We start from the raw sequence: 24681 nt of genomic DNA, 5'->3' as shown, positions 1-24681 counted from the left end.
TACTGTTTTCAAATTTCCAAGCAGATTAAACTGGGTTTTGGGGTGGGGGAGGTGGACCTAGCACACAAATTGAAAACTTTTATTTTGTGCTATTGAGCATATATACATACAATTTATAAATTTTTGAAACAAATGGGGAGGAGGGGGGGGGGGGGGTGGGGGGGAGGGCAGTGAGAGAGCTGTGCAGATATTAAGAGAATCTTCTGCACAATGACAGTTTCCATATAAATTTCCAACGGAAGCATAAATTTGTAAAGATAATACAATATAGTATATCTACATGGAACTTGCTAGTAAGAGAGCACATCACATATGTACTGCATGTCATGTTCTATGAATATATATTTATGAGCATCTTATTTACAGTTATGTAGTAGTGTCACAAGGTTTCTGGAATGACAATGACTCTCTGCTAAAGGTGGAAGCGGTTCAGCACCTTTAGTATTGGTTGTTTACGATCACTGGTCTAGGAAGCTGTTAGTGTTAATGGTGAGCGAGATGAATATACCACCAAGGGGGTCTCTTAGTATGTTGGCCTCTAGCCTAGTCTTGCTGGTGGAAGTGCTGACCGTGCATTACTGCTGTGCCCATTGCTGCATCGAGGAAATCTCATATTTCTCAGTTGTAACGCAAATGGCCTGATGTGATAGCTTGATGGTGAATGTGCCATGTTACACCTCATCCCCAGTGATACAGAGAGAGGAAGTCCTCTTTTGGTACCTCAGCAGAGGTGGGAATGGCTGGATCCCGTGTCACAGTCTGGAAGTGGTGAAGCACTGAGTTGCCAAAGTGCCCAGATGCTCAGCGGTGGGACAGCTATTTGATGCTTACTGACGATGGAAACAGCTATGTAATCGGTAGGGCAATGACCAGCATGGACTGCACGTTGCATTGTTGCTCAACTGCTCGACGATTATGGCTGGTGTGGGAGGAGTTTAAATACAGCAGCTCCTGGCTGACTTGATGAAGTGTCCGCTTTTGTGCGCCATGTGGAAATGTTTTGGGATAGGGGCAATGACGAAAGCAGCTGCCATTGGGTGGGAGCCAGTCAAATTGGAGTGGCTGACCACATGGCCTCAACGCACAGAATGGTGTCAAGGCAACAGCTTGAGGGTGCTGAGCAGGCATCACAATGACTGGCAATGACCGATGCCCAGTTCTTGGTACTCTGTCCTTAGCTCCAAGCACTGCTGCAGTTCATCCCATTACATTCCTCCCCCCTAAGAAAAATCTGGCTGCTATGTTTCCACTGAAATCTGACTGATTCATTTAGAAGTAATTACACTTCACGCCACTTACTTCACTCAGAGTGTCACTAGCTCCTTTATAATATTTACATTTCTTTCCTGACATTATTAACAATTGCCTCATACACTAAGTTTTTGTTCACAACTGATTTGGTTCCTTGTCAGACTGTTTCGCATTGTTGCTGTTTTTATTGTTTTGAACCCCTAGGATGAAAGATGGCATGGATGAAATTTGAGCAACTTTCCACTTGAACAGGTAAAAAGCAACACCTATTATGGTTAAAATTATTGAAGCAGCTGAGACTGATGTTCTTGTAGTTATCAGCTCATGATTTTTACATGCTTTAAAAGGTGTTCCATCAATAAGTGGCTATATAGGGCAGCTAATGTCTGATCTAGGGAGGCGAGCAGAGTTGAATCTAAAGAGTTATTCAAGATAATCACGTTTACAGTGGGTAAGAGTTCAAAGGTTAGGCTGGCTATGTAATTTTATGTGCGGGTGATAATTTGGATGATGGTTCCAGTGATGGTGACAAGTAAGTGGAAAGTTGGTCAGCAAAATTTTCAGCAGGTGCTTTGTGTTCTAAACTTTAGTATCCACTGGTTAACTATGGCTTGTACCATGCTTTGCTGGTTAAGTATTGCTATCAATGATGACACAAAATGTGAAAAATCATCAATTACCATTAGCACAAAACTGCTAGCATCACAGAAAATAAAAGTTTATATTGCTTTTGGGAATATGGAAAAGCAAGAACTGGGTAAGAGGTCAATAAACCTTTTAGTTTTACAATGCTGTTTTGCAGTATGGAGACCATTACAACTTAATTTCTTTTTTCAATGATTGTGTGAGGGGTCTTGCAATTTCAGCAAATTTTGGAATTAATTTTCTATAAATATTGGATAGGCCTAGATACGACTGCATTTCCTTTTCTGTAGTGGGTGTTGGGAAGTTTTTCATGGCATCAACAAGTTGCAGATTGGGACACACACCATTCTGGCTGATAATGTGGCCTAAGTAATAGACTTCTGGTAAAACGAAATGGGAAATGGCACTTCTCCACATTGAGTGTTAACCGTACTGCAAGTAAATACTCAAAGACTTCACGTAAAAGTAGTATATGCTCCTGGATATCCTTATGTTTTTATGTCATACTTTCTGACATGTTCCACACCCAAGAGAATCATCTCATTTTTTGGGTCTCTGGAACGAAAACTGAATCTAATCTAATCTTGGGGAACACATTGATATTTTCTTAATAGACCATTGATTTCTTTCGTTTTAATGATGGCAATACACCAACTAACAGACTGTAGAAAGGTGGTGGTGCAGTTTTTAGCCCATTAGGCATGTGATGATGTCCAGACGGAGCTGGGGATGCTGTTTTCAGATGATCTTCAGGTATTACCTCTAATTGATGGTGTCCACTTGGTTGTAAAGTAATGTCATTGGCCTAATAAGATCCCATGTCAGGCCTAGGATACGCAACTGTAATTGTTTTACACTTCAAATAATGGTAGTCGCAATGAAACCTTTACACTTTATTGCCACCTGGTGTTTTCTTAGGGGCAATGACAGCGGATGTGGTCCACGACTCTTCTACCATCCCATCTTGAAGTTGTTGATCTATAAACTCTTCCATGACAGTTTGCAGATGATGTGGGACTTTCTACAGTTTCTTACAGACATGTGACTCGTTCCCAGTGGGCATATGATGCTGAGTTAGTGACATAGCAGGCAATGGTCCAAGAGGATCAAATAACTCAGCACATTCTTCTAATAGTCTCGCCACGTCCTACTCATCCTGTCCCTCTAAATGTGATCCTTCCATTCTCAATGTGGTTAACTGACATACCGTACCAGCACTGCACACACTAGTGTGGAATTCCTACCCAATTCACCTTCATACAATATTGTTGCAGAAGAAGCCGAGTAACACAGTCGCCGTAGTGTAGTGGTTATGATACTAGATTGTTGCATGGACGGCCGTGAGTTCAAAACTCACCTGAACTGAAACATTTTAATTTCTGTCTTTGGTTTGAGTACATTCTAGAAGTACCCACAAATGGCAAGAATCACTGTACTGGAATGTTCTGTAGATGTATATTTAGCGTATGTGTTCTGGCCAGAGGCAGTTCACTCCACACTCTTGTATGTGCAAGTGCTGAATAAACCTTTATTAAGTGAAGTTAGTGTTCATCATTCATCTACTTACACCTTCCTCTTCATGAAATTATTCTGGCGGAGGTGCTGGGTATTGGAACTTGTGTAACGCATATTATCTATGACACAGTGGCTCCCATTAGGCCACAACAGAGCTGCAATTTAAATGGCGAGAAACCCGAGTTTGAGCGATATTCAACAGATCACAATCTATCGGAAGAAGAAGAAGAAGAAGAAGAAGGAGAAATCACAATGACAGCAACTGTCTGCCACCACATGAGAGATCCTTCCGAGTTCTCTGGTGATGATGGCCAAGATCCAAACAAGTGACTGAAGGTATATGAGCATATGGACAAATTTAACTTGGAAGGCACTGCCAAGCAATGGTATGAGAATAACGAGGAGAAGTTCACATGCTGGGAAGCATTCCAGGCGAAACTGCGCAAGTATTTCGGCGACACACATCAGAAGTGAAAGCTGATGATAAATTAAAGTGCAGATGTCTTGGAGCTGTATAAAATAGTGGATCCTCGAATGAAGGAGGAAGAACAGGTTGCACATCTCAAGAAGGGTGTTGCTGAGGACATGTATCAAGCCCTACTCCTGAAGGAGGTTTCGACACCAGAAGACTTCATAAAATGGTGCCAGTATATCGAGACAATGCATCAAAAAAAGAATTACAAGCAAGAAGTTTGAACAGCTTCCAAATGTTGTATCAATGTCTGTGATGGAGGAAGAAACTGATTTCACAAGTGTTCTTCGTCAGATAGTGAGAGAGGAAATTCAGCAGGCATTTGGATTGCATGGCGAGCAAAAAACCGAGATGCTTCAAGAGGTCACAAAGGGAGGAAGTGGAACAGACATTGAATACAATCTCTCGTCCTTCATTTCCCTTTAAAACAGTAAAAAGACATCCAGGCGAAGTTATTTTCCTAGAATGCCATGTGAGGAACCTGTTTGGACAAAAAGGAAAACTGATGCCTGGAGGACCCAGGATAACCAACCAGTATGTTTCCACTGCGGGACATGTGGTGTGCTATTGCCGAGAAAGGCGGCAGATATTTGATGATGCCCATGCCAGAAGACAGCAGACCGATTTTAGCTCACGCCAATTCTGGGACGACGAAGATGAACAACATGATGTGGGAGCAGGACGGCATAGGTCACCATCACTGCAAGCTAGTCACTGGACAGGACACTCCCCTACACGCCGATCAAGGACCCCATTGACGTTTAGAAGCTCCAGCCGATCACCTAGCCGCCGCAACCTGGAAAACTAAAGGGTGCGACCTTCTTTGGAGATGAGGTCACTGAAGAGAAAAATCCTCCGCCATCGATCACTACAAAAATGATACGAAACTACATCAATATCCTCATGGACGGCTGTCCAGCCCAAGCTCTTGTGGATTCTGGAACATCATGTTCAGTCATTTCGGAGAAGTATCGTCGCCAGTTGCAGTAAAGCGTATTCGTCAACAACAAAACATCTCTGTTGAAGGTGCCTAAAGGGAAATATTTAAAAACGACAGGAAGATGTGTAATTCATCACATCATTCTGAGATGGGACTTTTTGAAAGCTTCTCAAGCAATTATAGGTTGTGGCCGCTCGAAGATTATGCTAGATGAGATGAGGTACGGTGGACAGGAAGATGCGCATCCTAGTGTGTGGAGACTATGTGTGCTGGATGAAATGATCATTCCAGCAGTCACCGCTAGAAAGATAGCTGTCATGTGTCATGAAGAGAAGCATACATTGAAGAATAACTTGGTCATCCCAGCCTCTATTGTCTTGTTTAAGAATGGATTTGGTGAATTGTGGATAGTTAACAATTGCCAAGAACCGCAGATTCTTCCAAGACGCATGTGCACGGCAAACGCTGAGCCGTTAACTGTGGAACAGCTGAGAGTCACAGAAACCTCCCATGCCAAGTCTGTGGGCGAAATTAGCACTACCACAACGAGACAAGATCTCCTAGCTCTACTATCACCAGATCTCACTAAGGAACAACAAAAGAAACTGTCTGCCATTCTCAAGAGTTCTCTGAATGCTTCAATCCACAGGTGAAGAGCGAATCACACAAACTGATGGTGAAGCACAAGATTAGCACTGGAGACCAGCAACCAATAAGCCAGAGAGCAAACCATGTGTCAGCAACAGAATGTTGAATAATTCGCGACGAGGTAGAGAAAATGATGAAGAATGACATCATTCAGCCTTCGCAGAGCCCGTGGTCGTTACCAGTGGTCCTCTTCAGGAAGAAGGCTGGCAGTTGACATTTTTGTGTTGATTACAGGAAGCTTAATAGGATAACTAGGACGTTTACCCTCTTCCACGAATTGGCGATACACTAGATTGTCTGCAGGGGGCTAAGTTTTTCTCAACTGTGGACATGTACTCAGGATACTGGCAAATCGAAGTAGATGAGGTTGATCATTAGAAAACTGCATTCATCACCCCTGAGGGCCTGTATGAGTTCAAGGTAATGCTTTCTGGTTTGTGTAATGCACCAGCAACTTTTAAACGAATGATGGATAATCTTCTAAGGCACCTGAAGTTGATGATGTGTCTTTGTTATTTAGATGACATTACAGTGTTCTCAGAGACATTTGATGAACACACAAAAAGACTGAGGACCGTTCTTAAAAGTCTCCAACAAGCTGGACTGAAACTTAATCCATGAAAGTGTCTCTCTGGAGTAAAAGAAATCAAAATACTTGGGCACTTTGTGTCAAACAAAGGTGTGCAGCCAGACCCAGAAAAGGTGAGAGCTATAACGGAAATTCCTATTCCTAAAAGTATTAGAGATGTGAGAAGCTTCCTCGGATTGCATTCTTATTACCGTTGTTTTATGAGTGGCTTTTGTATCAAAACCAGGCCACTCTGAGAGTTGTTAAAAACCAATGCTAAATTTATCTGGGGTGGTGCTCAACAAGATTCTTTTGATGTACTGTGAAAAGCTCAGATGACTCACCCTGTACTTGGTCTGTATGGTGAGAGAGCACCTACAGAATTACACACAGATGAAAGTAGGTATGGGTTCGGTGCTGTTCTGCTGCAGACTAGGACACTAACAAAAGCCGAGAGAAACTACTCAATTACAGAAAGAGAATGTCTTGCTGTGATATGGGCCATGTGAAAATTTTGACAGTATCTCTATGGAAGCCCCTTCACAGTTGTTAAAGACCATCATTCACTTTGTTGGTTGACAGGTCTTAAGGATCCAACAGGACGACTCACCAGGTGAGCACTCCATCCTCACTGCACTCCCGGATATCTCTGCTGAGCAGGACGATGACACCAAGATATCTCAAATTATGCATGCCTTAAATCGGTGAGAGGATGTGAAAGGACAATTTAAAGTAGTTAATGGATTACTTTGCAAGAAAACTTTGATCCGTTTGCACAGAGGTGGCAACCAGTGATTCCTAAACACATGCGCTCAGATGTTCTACAGAAATTCCATGACACACCTGAGGCCAGACATTTAGGATTCATTAAGACATATGATAGGATCTGCAAGAGATTTTTCTGGCCAGTTTATTTAGGAGTGCCCCTCACTATGTGTCGCACTGTTGAGAGTGCCAGAGGAGAAAGGCAGTTCCTCCAATGTCTGCTAGTGGCAATAGATGGATTATTCCAGAATGAGAATTTCACTCTGCAGTGGAGTGTGCGCTGATATGAAACTTCCTCGCAGATTAAAACTTTGTGCCGGACCGAGACTCGAACTCGGGACCTTTGCCTTTCGAGGGCAAGAGCTCTACCATCTGAGCTACCGAAGCACGAATCACACCCAGTCCTCACAGCTTTACTTCTGCCAGTATCTTGTCTCCTACCTCCCAAACTTTACAGAAGCTCTCCTGCGAACCATGCACAACTAGCACTCCTGAAGGAAAGGATACTACGGAGACATGGCTTAGCCACAGCTTGGGGGATGTTTCCAGAATGAGAATTTCACTCTGCAGTGGAGTGTGCGCTGATATGAAACTTCCTGGAAAATTAAAACTGTGTGCCGGACTGAGACTCGAACTTGGGACCTTTGCCTTTCGCGGGCAAGTGCTCTACCAACTGAGCTACCCAAGCACGACTCACGGCCCGTCCCCACAACTTTACTTCTGCCAGTATCTTGTCTCCTACCTTCCAAACTTTACAGAAGCTTTCCTGCGAACCTGTCATTCAGTAAACAAGAGCAGGATTTCACAGGGCTGGCAATTGCTGTCTTCAGGACATGAAACCACAAGGACCTATGGTTGAATAGTTAGCCTCATTCCATATACGTTTTGTAGAAATTGATTGGTTCATTGCGAGAAAATCCCTCATGATTGCCAGCGTCTCCGATGGTGCGCTGCTTCCAACTGGGGGCTCCCTTCACAAGGGGGTGCATCCATCTTAGGTGACTGATCACATCTGAAGTCACACCTCCTGTAAATCTGACAGAGGGGTCAATCGGCAATTTGGAAAAGTAGCAGCACAGACAACATTTCATTAGAACTACTGACAGCCTTGGGAGAGCCAGTCCTGACAAAACTCTACCATCTGGTGAGGAAGATGTATGAGACAGGCGAAATTACCTCAGACTTCAAGAAGAATGTAATAATTCCAATCCCAAAGAAAGCAGGTATTAACAGATGTGAAAATTACCGAACTATCAGTTTAATAAGTCACGGCTGCAAAATACTAACGCAAATTCTTTACAGAGGAATGGAAAAACTAGTAGAAGCAGATCTTTGGGAAGATCAGTTTGGATTCCGTAGAAATATTGGAACACATGAGGCAATACTGACCCTACGGCTTATCTTAGAAGTTATATTAAGGAAAGACAAACCTACGATTCTAGCATTTGTAGACTTAGAGAAAGCTTTTGACAATGTTGACTGGAATACTCTCTTTCAAATTCTGAAGGTGGCAGGGGTAAAATACAGGGAGCGAAAAGCTATTTACAATTTGTATAGAAACCAGATGGCAGTTATGAGGGTTGAGGGTCATGAAAGGGAAGCAGTGGTTTGGAAGGGAGTGAGACAGGGTTGTAGCCTCTCCCCGATGTTATTCAATCTGTATATTGAGCAAGCAGTGAAGGAAACAAAAGAAAAATTCGGAGTAGGTATTAAAATCCATGAAGAAGAAATAAAAACCTTGAGGTTCGGTGATGACATTGTAATTCTGTAAGAGACAGCAAAGGACTTGGACGAGCAGTTGAACGGAATGGATAGTGTCTTGAAAGGAGGATATAAGATGAACATCAACAAAAGCAAAGCGAGAATAATGGAATGTAGTTGAATTAAGTCGGGTGATGTTGAGGGTATTAGATTAGGAAATGAGACACTTAAAGTAGTAAAGGAGTTTTGCTATTTGGGGAGCAAAATAACTGATGATGGTCGATGTGGAGAGGATATAAAATGTAGACTGGCAATGGCAAGGAAAGCGTTTCTGAAGAAGAGAAATTTGTTAACATCGAGTATAGATTTAAGTGTCAGGAAGTCGTTTCAGAAAGTATTTGTATGGAGTGTAGCCATGTATGGAAGTGAAACATGGACGATAAATAGTTTAGACAAGAAGAGAACAGAAGCTTTCGAAATGTGGTGCTACAGAAGAATGCTGAAGATTAGATGGGTAGATCACATAACTAATGAGGAGGTGTTGAATAGGATTGGAGAGAAGAGGAGTTTGTGGCACAACTTGACCAGAAGAAGGGATCGGTTGGTAGGACATGTTCTGAGGCATCAAGGGATCATCAATTTAGTATTGGAGGGCAGCGTGGAGGGTAAAAATTATAGAGGGAGACCAAGAGATGAATACACCAATCAGATTCAGAAGGATGTAAGTTCCGATAAGTACTGGGAGATGAAGCAGCTTGCACAGGATAGAGTAGCATGAAGAGCTGCATCAAACCAGTCTCAGGACTGAAGACCGCAACAACAACAACAACAACAACAACAACAGCACCAGGCAATCACCCCACCCTGGGTCTGGCCTGTACCATGCGGTACGTGCGAACAGTCACCTGTTATGCATCAGATGTGTGGGCCGGCCTTCAGGAGTGCACAGGGAGGAGGAAGAAAAAGGAGGAGTCTGAAGCACCCAAGTGGAGGAAGGATAGGAGAAGATGAATGAAGAAAGGAAAAGGGAACAAAAAGACAGTGGTGAGACTATTCTTTTGTCCGTTACGGACAGTGCAGAACATTTCCAAAAATACCTCAGAAGTGTTCCCCAAGGGAAGGGAGAAATAATAGCAAATAGCAAGAGGATAGACATTCAACATGAAAGGGAAAATATGCTGCAGATTGCAGATTCCCCCCCCCCCCCCCCCTCCCACTTTGTGAGCAGAAATCTTAAGTACTAATATCAACATCTTTTTTAATGAACTGTTTTTAGATGGAGAAAGGAAGGCAGATGGTATATATGTTTTATTAAGACCACTGATGTTATTTTATTTCAATAAATTAAAACACATTTGTGACAAAAATATGCATTTCCTTGAAGTCGCAAGACAGATTTAAAATACGTTCACTGGTTTCAGAAATAACCTCGGAAAAAAGTAGGCCTCTTGAATGAAGTGTATAAAGCAGGGAAGAGTTGTGTAAACAAACAGTATAGGTGACCACCAATAAAATGTTGGTTCTACTATGTTTGTTATTGGCAGTTATTAGTCACTGTGTTATGTCTATTATTTTACAGGTATTGTGTGATTTTTCTTTCAAGAAATATACGAGTGCATAGTGTACAAACTGCCAGAACTGCCACAATTTTTTTCTTCATATCGTCTATACTTTCTAATACAGAAATTATTTTCTACGTGCCAAGCTGTACTTGAAAAAATAAAATGTCTGTAAAATGCTGCACTGTGCAATGTACAGTCCAAATTTCTGCAATCCATCGCCCATGGTCTGTGGCCAGCAGAGGGGCATCGCAGTCCTGGGTCCTTGGATAAACCACGAAAATCTGCTGCATCACACACACACACACACACACACACACACACACACACACACACACACACACACACACACACAGACCAGGACTCCAGGCAGACTGGTGAGATTAGATCCGGTGGGCAGGGCCTGCACATTAGTGGGAAATGATGGGCTTAAGATTGGAAGGCGTGATCTGTCAGAGACACCTACAAAATGGCCTGTGGTTTTGGTGCATCGTGGAAGTCCCCTCGTGTGACCAGCTATTCACACGTCACAGACACCATGTTGATGAAATGAGGCCACGTTGATCAATCCATGCAACAGATAACTTGCGCAAATACTCTGAGAATCAATACTAATGTGGATAGGTAGCAGCTTACCATAAAGATGATCACTGAGCCACAGACAGGCGTGTAGAAAAGACACTCACACTCTCACAACTAAATTGTCAGCCTGCCACAGTCTTTGTAAGAAAACAAGGGCATACACACATTCACACAGACAGTCAGATACAGCTCACACACACGACCACCATCTCTGGCTGCTATGTCAACAATCTCTGAGAATCAGATCCTAAAAAACCACTCCTCCCACCTACCTGCCTCTTGTCAGTAGCTGCTAGGTTAGTGGCAAGAAGTGGTGGCAGCACTGACTGCAAGCTGAGGGGAGTGGTAGGAAGAGGGGAAGCAGTAAGAATGCAGCAGTAGTAAAGTGGTGCACATACTCAGCTGTGTCCAGCCAGTGATGACGTGTGACATTTCAGTACACAAACCATTTCATCTACTGAGACAAAAATGAGGTTTTTCAAGTTCTTTTTTTTTTTTTTTTTAATTTGCTTGATATTTCCCTGACATGTTTGAAATTCCCTGATATTCCTTGTTTTCCAGAACTTGTGGCAACCCTGGTCATTTATTGTAAGAATGTTTACATTTGTTTTGTTGCAATCTTGTCAAATACTTTAGAGAAGGCTGGCACAAGGATAAAGTGCAGTAATTCACTATATATTCTGTCATTCCATTTTTGAATGATGGATTTATCTTGGTGCATTTCAATACATTTGGGAAATTTCATTACTCCTCAGTAGGCAAACTTTTTGTTACAATGTGTACATGTATGTACATCTTATTTTCTACTCTTTGGCAATTCAATGTTATATAGCTTACAAGAACTACATCTGGAGCATGGGTCTTTCTTATAAATTACCGAAGGTAGCTTTATTAGATTGTTGCTAGTTGTCTTTGTCAAATGTGCGACTATCTGAGTTTCACATGATTGAAGTTTATTAAGATGACTTCAATTGAACTCCACCATTTAATTCAAACTGACACTTGTTCTGCCAATTTAAACTCATGGGAAATATTCAGTGACACATTCATCAGAAATCTGGCAATTAGTAAATTTAAATTTCAAACAAGGGAAATGTCAAGTTTCTGTTAAAATTAAAAAATAGTGTTTTGTGTCATTGCTCATACCTCATAACTACAGGATGAAGAATGGAGATCAAGTTCCTGAATCTCACGACGGGTGAAGTTGTCAGGAAACAGATCTGTCTCCTGATTGATAGGAAGGCTATCAATTGGACAACTCTGGTCTTTTTGCCTGGGAAACAAAGTAAATGATTAGATGTGTATGAATAAAGGTTCTACATAAATTGTTACAACTGCTTTCTCATACACAAATCTTGTACAATTATTATTAAAAATAAAATACCAATTCTGTTCATACAGTCCCCTGTGTATACCTACTGACAAGACAGATGACAGATGCTTCTTTGGCAGCTCCAGTGCATCTTAATGTTGCATAAGTGCGAGTTGTATGTACTGTGATTAATGGCCTGCCCTTGTCACAATCATGACTTGATAAACTCTTTAATGTGCACCAGCCAATGATTGAGTACTAATCTCCAAAACTAGTTGTGTAGTTAAAATTTCATTTAACAACTGAAATGGATTTCTCAGTCTCATCGGTCAACATATATTAATATTTACATTTTGATGGAGGCTGAAGCCATTACGAAATGTTATTAGCTTTGCATAAGGATCATACTTGTTGTGTTACTCCTGAGGATTGGAGAGGTGATGCATAACCAAGGGGGTGAGTAATAAGTACTCTAAGCACTGGGCAACACACTGTGGTTTTAGGCCACTGCAGACCTTTGTCAAGAGAGAACTTATATATATTTTTTAAGAACATCCCTATGCAATGTTCCAATCTGTGGAAAAAAATTGGAACTGTAAAATATGTAACAATGTGATTTCGTAAGAACATTGTAGTCAGTTTTAGAGTACACTTTAGGCTATAAAGTCATTAATAAACTACAACTCAAATACATAGCACATTACTTTTCATAATTAGAGAAGTAATTTTACATTGGAGCAGTGGAGTATATTCTGAATACCAAATGAATTATGTAAGTCCACAATCTGTCGAAGTATATAGTATTATCTTCAGCAGATGTCTGACATAGGGGCCAAAGTTCATATACACATATCAGCGATCATGGATCCTGAAGATCATGCATAGACCTTCCAATGTTCCTCCATAGGTCGCAGTCTTATGCATTTTGGATCCAGTCCTCATGCACCTCCAACTGCTGAAGGTCCTTCTGCAGTTCATCCACTCATTGCTTCTTCAGTCTTCCAACTGGGCGTGTACCATTTAGGTTTTCCCTCAAGCACAGCTTTGGCTTAGACAGTGTCTGGCCTCGTAGCAAAGTGCACTGCCGCACTTGTTCCCCACGCTTTTATTTTCTGCAAAATGTTTTGTTTTTCACCAGGTCGTAGATTTCTCAATTCTTTCTATGTCTCCAGATGTTATCTTTACAGATTGGTCCAAAGAACTTTGTCAGGGTTTTCTTTCAAAGTTCAACAAGTTCTCTCTGTTCATGGAGGTATGTTCTGTCTTTGGAACTAAATGAAAGGCAGTTTGTTTATTGCCATATGCGTTTTGCGTCTTTTAATTGTGAAGCATCTTCAGCAGCCTGTAATACAAGTTTCTTTTTACACATATACAAGTGTATTATGTAATAGTCACAATATGTTACTATGTTACATTTTGACAGGTTTTTCTCTCGTTTTTCATATTAGAATCAACTTTTGTAGCACAAAATTCTGTGAGGTGAAATTATTGTTCAATGTTATGATTTCCAGTGCTGTTAGCCCATATGTGTGATGATGGAGATGTGTTCATTAGTCCCCATGCTCTTGCTGGCCAATTTCCAGCATTTTTTTTCACCCACATTTGTTACAACATATCACTTGCACTTTTCACTTCAACATTGCAATATTATTATTGGTGATGAAACTGAAGCCAAGCCATCAAATCCTTGTAAAAGCTCAATATGTGGAAAAGCCTCATCTCTTAAAATTCTCCTTCTTAATGGGTCTCCAGAATACAATGAATGAACACATGAATGAGCGAATGCATGAGTCTTGTTGCACCACTAGGAGAAATTTGTGGCACAGTTGGAAATTTCTTTTATGGTTTCTTCCTCTGCTGAGTGACCATGTTCTCCATATGTGCAAGCCAATATAAGTAATTACTTGATCTGTCTGAAAATCTGTTCACTTTTTGCTTGCATAGATACACCAAACTTTCACTGTGTGCTAAAGGTAGCAATCAATTTCTAGTATAACACACAAATCTATGCTTTTATTATATATACATAAACAAAGATTCCAAGACTTACCAAGCGGGAAAGCGCCGGTAGATAGGCACAATGAATAAAACACACAAACACACATACAGAATTTAAGCTTTCGCAACCGGCGGCTGCTTCGTCAGGAAAGAGGGAAGGAAAAGGAAAGATGAAAGGATGTGGGTTTTAAGGGAGAGGGTAAGCAGTCATTCCAATCCTGGGAGCGGAAAGACTTACCTTAGGGGGAAAAAAGGATAGGTATATACTCACGCGCGCGTACACACACACACACACACACACACACACACACACACACACACACACACACATCCATCCATACATACACAGACACAAGCAGACATATTTAAAGGCAAAGAGTTTGGGCAGAGATGTCAGTCGAGGCGGAAGTGCGGAGGCAAAGATGATGTTGAATGACAGGTGAGGTATGAGTGGCGGCAACTTGAAATTAGCGGGGATTGAGGCCTAATGGATAGCGAGAAGAGAGGATATATTGAAGGGCAAGTTCCCATCTCCGGAGTTCGGATAGGTTGGTGTTGGTGTTACACCGTCCGGGTTATCTGGATACAGAGACTGACATCTCTGCCCAAACTCTTTGCCTTTAAATATGTCTGAAACTTCCTCATGGGAAAAATATATTAAAAACAAAGATTCCAAGACTTACCAAGCGGGAAAGCGCCGGCAGACAGGCACATGAACAAAACACACAAACACACACACAGAATTACTAGCTTTCGCAACCGATGGTTGCTTCTTCAGGAAGGAGAGGGAAAGACGAAAGGATGTGGGTTTTAAGGGAGAGGGTAAGGAGTCATTCCAATCCCGGGAGCGGAAAGACTTCCCTTAGGGGAAAAAAAGGACAGGTGTACACTCGCGCACACACACACACACACACACACACACACACACACACACACACACACACACACATATCCATCCGCACATACACATACACAAGCAGACATATTTAAAGGCAAAGAGTAAGGGCAGAGATGTCAGTCGAGGCGGAAGTACAGAGGCAAAGAAGTTGTTGAAAGACAGGTGAGGTATGAGCGGCGGCAAATGAAATTAGCGGAGGTTGAGGCCTGGCGGGTATCGAGAAGAGAGGATATACTGAAGGGCGAGTTCCCATCTCCGGAGTTCGGATAGGTTGGTGTTGGTGGGAAGTATCCAGATAACTCGGACGGTGTAACACTGTGCCAAGATGTGCTGGCCGTGCATCAAGGCATGTTTAGCCACAAGGTGATCCTCATTATCAACAAACACTGTCTGCCTGTGTCCATTCATGCGAATGGACAGTTTGTTGCTGGTCATTCCCACATAGAAAGCGTCACAGTGCAGGCAGGTCAGTAGGTATATATGTGTGTGTGTGCGAGCGCGAGTATATACCTATCCTTTTTTCCCCCTAAGGTAAGTCTTTCCTCTCCGGGGATTGGAATGACTCCTTACCCTCTCCCTTAAAACCCATATCCTTTCGTCTTTCCCTCTCCTTCCCTCTTTCCTGAAGAAGCAACCGTTGGTTGCGAAAGCTAGAAATTGTGTTTGTGTGTGTGTGTGTTATTTTATTGTGCCTGTCTACCAGCGCTTTCCCGCTTGGTAAGTCTTGGAAAAGTGCTGGCAGGTCGATAGATACACAAACATACACACAAAATTCTAGCTTTCGCAACCAGCGGTTGCTTCTTCAGGAAAGAGGGAAGGAGAGGGACAGACGAAAGGATGTCGGTTTTAAGGGAGAGGGTAAGGAGTCATTCCAATCCCTCTTTCCTGAAGAAGCAACCGTTGGTTGCGAAAGCTTGAATTTTGTGTGTATGTTTGTGTATATATCAACCTGCCAGCGCTTTTGTTTGGTATATACAGCTCATCAGAGACCCATCTGTCTTAGTGTACAGTTTTTTGACAGAAATATAATAAAATTGAATTTTGATGTCCTAGTGGCACCCAGAAACTTGTTACTGAGCATTTCCTCTTGAATTATGACTTTGCAGCAGAAATCATGGTGTATGGAAATTATTTGCACTGTAATAATTTTTCTTGATGAAACAGCTATGACATCTCCATGGTCTATTACATCAACAATGTGGCAACGAAGGCCACAGAACTTCCTATAATGATGCCACAGGGAATGGATTGAAAGAATTTGTAGGGGTAAAATGATACAGTGTTTGTTAAATTTCCCAAAAGAAATACTACAGAATGAAAAGAACACAGAATTAAACCATTTTAAAAATAAATGCAATTCTGATTTAAAGTATTAATAGTTACAAACCTCAGCCAGTCTGTAATGCAGTCACTGCAAAATCGATGCCCACATGCTGTCAAGATGGGATTTCTCATGCACTGAAGACAGATTGGGCACTCAAATCTGGCTTCAAGATGTGGCTGTCCATTGAAACATGGCTGCAACATTAAACTGATGATGTATTAAGCAGCAACAGATCATTATTCCAGCACAAAAAATTCAAGACTTTACTTCCTTAGCCTTTGCAGTCAATGTCCATGCTTTCTATAAATACAACATGGAATGTACAGTGTGTTTCACAATTTCTGTTACAGGCTTCTAGAGGCTGTAGAGAGAAGTATGGATAAGGGAGATTACTGAAGAATGGAATACAAAAATGGTTCAAATGTCTCTGTGCACTATGGGACTTAACTTCTGAGGTCGCCAATCCGCTAGAACTTAGAACCACTTAATCCTAACTAACCTAAGGACATCACACACATCCATGCCCGTGGCAGGACTCGAACCTGCGACCGTAGCGGTCTCGCGGTTCCAGACTGTAGCGCCTAGAACCACCTGGCCACTCCGGCCGACAATGGAATACAACCTGTTGTCTTTGACCAATGATGTTACAAGTTACCAGAGACAATGTATTGCAAAGATTTAACAGCAAATACGAATGTTGAGAAACAAAGGAGTGCAGGAGAGAGAAAACAGATGGTGGACATATAACATATGCATTCATATTTCAAACATGATGTTAAGTATCTCACTTCTTTGAGTCCTAGTATCCTATTCTGTAATTGACTTACATAGCTCAACTGAAGAATGGGATAGTAGTGCAAAAAAGAAAGGAAAAAAAGACACAGAAATAATGTTAGCATTTGAAAAAATTGAATTAATCTATATAAATTAACTGCAGTATGGGATACAAATTTAACATATGTTAACTTTTTTGTCTTCGCTAGCACAAGTATCGTATTTTTCAGTTGACCTGTGTAGGTCAATTGTAGTACGAGATACAAATTTTACAGGTGCTTTTTTCGTCTCTGTTACTACTAGCATCCTACTCTTCTGCTGATACTAGTAATAGCAATGGTGAAAAGAATGACACATCTGTAAAATTTGTATCCCATACTTCAGCTGACAAATCCTGCTTCAAGCCTTCCATATTCATAGAAATAGGTAAATCCACACAAAAAAAGTAAAAATTGTCCCTCATGAATAACAAGTCTTCCAAAATATCTCAAACTCACTAAGAATGGAAAAAAGTACTGAATGAATTGGAAAGAACACATGATTTAAATTAATGTGAGTGACAGAAATTGTACACAATGTCTAGCCCTGTCTTTTGAAAATACATTCATTTATTCAATTTGCAATTATGACGCCTCACTTGAGAACATAACAAATTTATTATCTATGGTTCAAAAATAAAAATATTAATATCTATGAATACAATATGACATCACTGGTCACAGCCAACTGGTTGCATTCCTGTCTTCACTTGACTCATATAAGGAAGCCATGTCTGGAAATGTGCCATTTAGATATAAAAAAAGTTTGAAAATTAATCAGCTTCAAATCTCTTGCTTCATGATAAACACACATACTGAGTCTTCAGTTTCTGTTATAATTATGACGTCACATATCATCTTCATCCAATTACAACAACGGCTGTGAGAAACTGATATGTTAGCTACTACAAGAGCTGACAGTGGTTCTCCATGGGTGTCTGAAGCATTAATGACCTGGATTTGATCTCAGAAGTCTCATAGCTTTTCTTTATTTATGCCTTCCTCAGATCATTTGATCTGGTGACTACTCATTAAATAACAAACACAACATTGTAGAAATTAGTGATTTCATATCTATTGACATGTAATACTGCCATGACCAGTTTGTATTCATGAATTTAGACATTTAATTTATCACAAGTCAGCACTTCTACTAAACTAAGATTGTTCTGAAAGAGTGGCAACATAATTACTGTACACTTTAATTATCAAGTTCTGACTGACAAACAACATAATGTTTTCTTGGTTACATAGTCATGGCACACTTTCACTTTTTAATATGGACTTTGATTGGCATAGTAATCTAAATGAGTCACATCGACAATTACATTCTGGAAGCTTCATGCAGACTGACTAATAGCGATGAAAAGATGTTGGTAATTTGATTTCTCAGCAGAGACTAACCAACCCAAATGGCTACACGATATGTAAGTTGTTTCCCAGGGCAATAACTGACTTACACATAATACCCGTGCAATTTGGATTCTCACTAGACTCTTTCAAACTGAATACATGTTGACTTCTTGATATCTAACCACAGACTGACTGGATCTTTGTACAACAGGTCTACTTTAGAAGCGTATAACATTAAAAATCAAAATTTGTTATTACATGTTCAACATCAACATAGAAATCAGAAATATTAAAAGGTACAACTGGCAAAGAAACATACCAGTTTAACTGTTGTTGCTCTGGTCTTCAGTCTGGAGACCGTTTTCAGGCAGCTCTCCATGCTGTTCTATCTTGTGCAAGTCTCTTTATCTCCAAATAATTACTGCAACATACATCCTTTTGAACCTGTATATCATACTCGTCTCTTGGTCTCACTCCACAATTTTACTTCCCACACTTCCCTCCAATACTAAATTGCCGATCCTTTGATGTCTAAGAATGTACCATATCAACCTATATCTTCTCTAAGTCAAGCTACGCACAAATTTCTTTTCTCCTCAGTTCTATTCAGTACCTTCTCATTGAAATTAGTGAAAAACAGTCTTCAAGTTTCAGCCTAGTCTTAGGATATGTTCAAAATAGCACCATTAGCTGAACTAGATGATGTCCAGATCAATCAGCCGACCTCAGCCACTGAAACTTCAGCTGACGGTGCTATTCTGAAGAGGGCCTAAGACTATGCCAAAACCAGTGATTTTAAATCAAATAACCCTTGCGATCTAGAATGTTTTTTTCACTAATGTTGTACAGCTTAAAAAATTGCTGTTTCCCAAAAATGTTACCAAAAACTTTCACCTTCTAACTGGTTACGTGCGCTACCCATCTAACCTTCAGCATTCTTCTGTGGCACCACAGTTTGAAAGTTTCTATTCCCTTCTTTTCTGAACTGCTTATCATCCGCATTTCACTTCCGTACAAGACAACACTACAGACAAATACTTTCAGAAAAGATTTCCTAACACATAAATCTAAATTCGATGTTATTAAATTCCTCTTCTTCAAAAACACTTTTCTTGCCATTGTCAATCTACATTTTATATTCTCTCTACTTTGGAAATTATCAGTTATTTTACTGCATGTACAACAAAACTCACCTACTACTTTTAGTGTCTTGTTTCTATTAAGCTATCTCTCTCTACATTGGCTGATTTAATTTGACTGCATTCCATTACATTTGTTTTGCTTTCGTTAATGTTCATCTTATACTGTCCTTTCAAGACACTGTCAATTCTGTTCAACTGCTCTTCCAAGATCTATGACCTTTCCTGTCTTTGACAAAAAACTTCGAAGCTTTTATTTCTTTTTCCTGAGCATTCCTTCTCCACATTTTTCTTTGGTATCTTTTAATGTGCAACATGAACAACATTGGATATAGGCTACAATCCTGCCTAACTCCATTCCCAAATCCCGATTCCCTTTCGTGCCTCTTGCCTCTTATAGCTGCCTTCTGGTCTCTATATAAGTTGTACATGACATTTTTTATTCTTTTATTTCCCCTGTTTTTTTTCGAATTTTAAAGAGTATATTCCACTTCCTACTGTCGAAAGCCGTCTCCAAATCTACAGAAGCTATTAATGTGGGTTTGCCTTTCCTTAACCAGCCTCCTCATATAACTTGTAGGGTCAGTATTGCCTCATGTGTTCCTACATTTCTACAGAATCAAAACTGATCTTTCCCGAAGTTGGTTTTTCTGTTCTTCTGTAAATAATATATGTTTGTATTTTGCAACCATGACTAATTGAACTGATCGTTTAGTTTAACTATCAGCTGGTTAAGTAGACAATGACAAAGTTAGAGGTACTATCTTATGAAGATGATTTCTATGTGAAAGGAAATTTCCAAACCGAGTAATTAACAAACTAGCAAGTTCTTTTTTATGAAAGAAAATTTTTTTGGATTCAGAAAAATCAAGGCTACAGAACTATGGTACTGAATCTGCGAAATAATCACAAGCTAAGATTGGAATGTTTTTGAATACAAACATACTGAATATGAATAACTTTTGAAATGTGAAGTTTCTGGAAAAAATAAGATGATCATTGAGAAGAGTAGAATAAGGTCTATCAAATTGACTACCTCAATTCAGAAACAAACAACAATTTGCTCACTGAAAATTTCTCCTCCACATGGTTTGCATATGTAGTTGATCACTAATAATTCTTTAAAGATGAATTAATTATATTATTTTTATCAGTAATTAAGAAAGTACACAGAGAATAATAAAGTTTTGATAATCTCTCATTAAATATGAAATCATATATTTTGCACTGTGCATAAAATGTAAAAAATGGAGAACAAAGGTTTTTTTAAGGAGTAGAATTGTAACAACTAACTATGTCTAGCTGTATGTACCATACTCTCAACTTTGAAGAGGATGTCTTTCATCATCCATAAGACAACATGACAGTGATTATTTGAGACACTGTCCATGCAGCTTTGAAAGTGATCTGATTTTCAAACTTACAGCACATTCGCAGACTTGGAACTCTTACCTAAACTTTATCTAATAAGTTCTCTCTGCGACATCTTTTTCTTCTTGTTCTTAAGGTGCCATGTCTCTTTGGTGAGATTTGTTATCATGAGGGCTAATCTTTTTCTTGACTTTCCGGATCCAAACAATTGTGGGGAAATGCATCTGAACCATTCTCTCAGATTCTACACCCACAATGTTGTCTCCATCCAACTTCTTCACTGATAATACTCTATGTCCAGGATATTTTTAACACTTGTCCATATTGCCAAATTTCGAATGCCATAATTTTCCTCACTGTTGTCTTATAAGTGTCCATGTCTCCATTACACACAAGAGTACTGAGATTAAATTAGATATAATCATTCGAAGTCTTAGTAGTAAGTTTAAATTACAGTTGATAAAATATAATCTCATCTTTTAAACAAATGCAGCTCTAGCTGGTTCAAAAGCTTGTTATAAATTCTGCAACACTCTACACACCTGTCACCAATGTATCATTTACTCTTCCTGCTATTTGTCCCTCTTCATGTCTAGTTTTACTGGTCTCCTCCTTTGCTATATCCCACACTGTCTTTATTTTGTTATCTGATATGACTATCTTTTCCTTGTAATATATTCGCTTTGATGTCCGTATTACAGTCTTTAATATTTTGCAGTATTTCTTGTAATGCGCTATAGCATCAACATCAGAACTGTTTCGGATTGACAGATGCAGTTTTCTTTTTGTTTCACAAGATACTTCTATTCCTCGAGTAATCCATGACTTCTTTGTAGACTTTGCTCTAACCTTGGTTAGTTTTGGGGGAAAACAGTGTTCAAATAAGGTAAGCACTTTACTAGCAAAAGTGTTATATTTTTCATTCATGCCATGAGCACTGTAAACATCACTCCAGTGAATGTCTCTGAGGAGTGCCCTAAAATAATCAATTTTTTGCTTATTGATTACCTTCTTGAGTTCAGTTTTAACAGATTTTATGTCCTGTTCAGTATTTACATTTAACAGAAGGAACTACCTGTCACGGTCTGAGAGGCCATTGACTATTGGTTTTGTAATATAATTTTGTTCATTGGACTTTTCTATAAAGATATTATCAATGGCTGTTTGTGAGCAATTGGCTACCCTAGTTGGGAACTTTACAATGGGAATTAAGTTGAATGATAGTGTTACTAACTCAAATAAGTTCTTATTGGGAGAATCTTTAAGGAAATCTGCACTGAAGTCACCAGCAACCACTATTTATTTGTTTTTGGTTGTTAAATAGGCCAGTACAGCTTCAAGGTGGCTTGCGAACAGATTAAAGTTACCTGTAGGTGCTCGATATTCACTTAATATTATAAAGGATGTTTTTTATGAAGTTTTACTTACCTTGCACATGCTTCCGTATGCTGTTCTAAGCAAAATTTATGAATGTCTGTTTTGAAATTTATGACAGTTCCTGATGAATGAGGCAACTCCTCCTTTCTCCATTTCTGCTCTACACAAGTGAAATGCTAACCTAAGTCCAGTAACACTTAAAAGTTCTATACCAGTGGCAACATGATATTCAGAGAGGCAGATTATACACTCCTGGAAATTGAAATAAGAACACCGTGAATTCATTGTTCCTGGAAGGGGAAACTTTATTGACACATTCCTGGGGTCAGATACATCACATGATGACACTGACAGAACCACAGGCACATAGACACAGGCAACAGAGCATGCACAATGTCGGCATTAGTACAGTGTATATCCACCTTTCGCAGCAATGCAGGCTGCTATTCTCCCATGGAGACGATCGTAGAGATGCTGCATGTAGTCCTGTGGAACGGCTTGCCATGCCATTTCCACCTGGCGCCTCAGTTGGACCAGCGTTCGTGCTGGACGTGCAGACCGCGTGAGATGACGCTTCATCCAGTCCCAAACATGCTCAATGGGGGACAGATCCGGAGATCTTGCTGGCCAGGGTAGTTGACTTACACCTTCTAGAGCATGTTGGGTGGCACGGGATACATGCGGACGTGCATTGTCCTGTTGGAACAGCAAGTTCCCTTGCCGGTCTAGGAATGGTAGAACGATGGGTTCGATGACGGTTTGGATGTACTGTGCACTATTCAGTGTCCCCTCGACGATCACCAGAGGTGTACGGCCAGTGTAGGAGATCGCTCCCCACACCATGATGCCAGGTGTTGGCCCTGTGTGCCTCGGTCGTATGCAGTCCTGATTGTGGCGCTCACCTGCACGGCACCAAACACGCATACGACCATCATTGGCACCAAGGCAGAAGCGACTCTCATCGCTGAAGACGACACGTCTCCATTCGTTCCTCCATTCACGCCTGTCGCGACACCACTGGAGGCGGGCTGCACGATGTTGAGGCGTGAGCGGAAGACGGCCAAACGGTGTGCGAGACCGTAGCCCAGCTTCATGGAGACGGTTGCGAATGGTCCTCGCCGATACCCCAGGAGCAACAGTGTCCCTAATTTGCTGGGAAATGGCGGTGCGGTCCCCTACGGCACTGCGTAGGATCCTACGGTCTTGGCGTGCATCCGTGCGTCGCTGCGGTCCGGTCCCAGGTCGACGGGCACGTGCACCTTCTGCCGACCACTGGCGACAACATTGATGTACTGTGGAGACCTCATGCCCCACGTGTTGAGCAATTCGGCGGTACGCCCTCGCTCAAAGTCCGTCAACTGCACATACGGTTCGCGTCCACGCTGTCGCGGCATGCTACCAGTGTTAAAGACTGCGATGGAGCTCCGTATGCCACGGCAAACTGGCTGACAATGACGGCGGCGGTGCACAAATGCTGCGCAGCTAGCGCCATTCGACGGCCAACACCGCGGTTCCTGGTGTGTACGCTGTGCCGTGCGTGTGATCATTGCTTGTACAGCCCTCTCGCAGTGTCCCGAGCAAGTATGGTGGGTCTGACACATCGGTGTCAATGTGTTCTTTTTTCCATTTCCAGGAGTGTATGTCAGCTGGGTTTGAGGATTCTAATTTTTCTATGCAGATAATTAATTCATTAATTTTATTTCTCAGTCCTCAAATATTTTAATGCAATAAAGATAGCTGACGTTTCACACTGACTGAGTTAAAATTGGTTAGAGTTGTCAGATTCTCTAGATGCTACCACGGGATACCTCAGTAACTTCCATAATATGAATTTGATCCTCACTACCCTAGCAAAAGTAATGTCCATCATAAAACCTTTAAAATCAAAAACATCTAGTGGGTATGATGAAATATCAAAAAAGTTAATTTAAGAATGCGATTCCGAGTTAAGTAACATATTAAGCTATCTGTGTAACCAGTTGTTTATCAGTGGAGTAATTCTTGAATCGTTAAAATATGCTGTGTAAAGCCACTGTTTATGAAGGGAGCTAAAGAGATAACATCAAATTTCCATCCAGTTTCACTTTAGCAAGTATTCTCAAAATTTTTAGAAAAGGTAATGTACAATCAGGTTTATAATCATCTTATCACAAATAACATACAGTCAAAGTTGCAATTCGAATTTCTAAAGGGTTATGATAATGAGAAGGCTATCTACATTTACAGTGACAATGTACTTAATTCATTAGACAAAAAATCGCAGCAACTGGTATATTTTGTGATCTGTCAAAGGCATTTGACTGTGTAATTCACAATATCCTTTTAAGTAAATTAGAATATCATGGTGTAACAGAAAATGCTGCAAAATGGTTCAATCATATACCTCTGGCAGGAAACAAAGAGTGTTATTAGGAAAGAGACATGTATTAAGCTATCAGACATAATCCAACT

General features: G+C 40.6%; 1 protein-coding gene and 1 non-coding gene across 2 annotated transcripts in view; both read right to left on the bottom strand.

Moving 5' to 3' along the window:
* The window catches only part of LOC126356189 (TNF receptor-associated factor 6-B), a 66571-nt gene that overhangs the window by 24418 nt on the left and 17472 nt on the right, over nucleotides 1-24681 (bottom strand). The window contains exons 3-4 of the mRNA XM_050006971.1: nucleotides 16242-16372; nucleotides 11793-11919 (exon numbers count right to left, since the gene is read on the bottom strand). Of these exons, the coding sequence (XP_049862928.1) occupies nucleotides 11793-11919; nucleotides 16242-16372 (258 nt within the window). The remainder of the gene's footprint in view (nucleotides 1-11792; nucleotides 11920-16241; nucleotides 16373-24681) is intronic.
* Nucleotides 7117-7193, bottom strand: Trnas-cga (transfer RNA serine (anticodon CGA)). The gene has a single exon. It is a non-coding gene; the product is annotated as a tRNA-Ser (tRNA).

This window comes from Schistocerca gregaria, chromosome 3 (genome assembly GCF_023897955.1).
Source record: "Schistocerca gregaria isolate iqSchGreg1 chromosome 3, iqSchGreg1.2, whole genome shotgun sequence".
Classification (NCBI taxonomy): domain Eukaryota; kingdom Metazoa; phylum Arthropoda; class Insecta; order Orthoptera; family Acrididae; genus Schistocerca; species Schistocerca gregaria.
The sequence above is the reverse complement of the archived record's forward strand: the minus strand, read 5'-3'. Positions and strand labels throughout refer to the sequence as shown.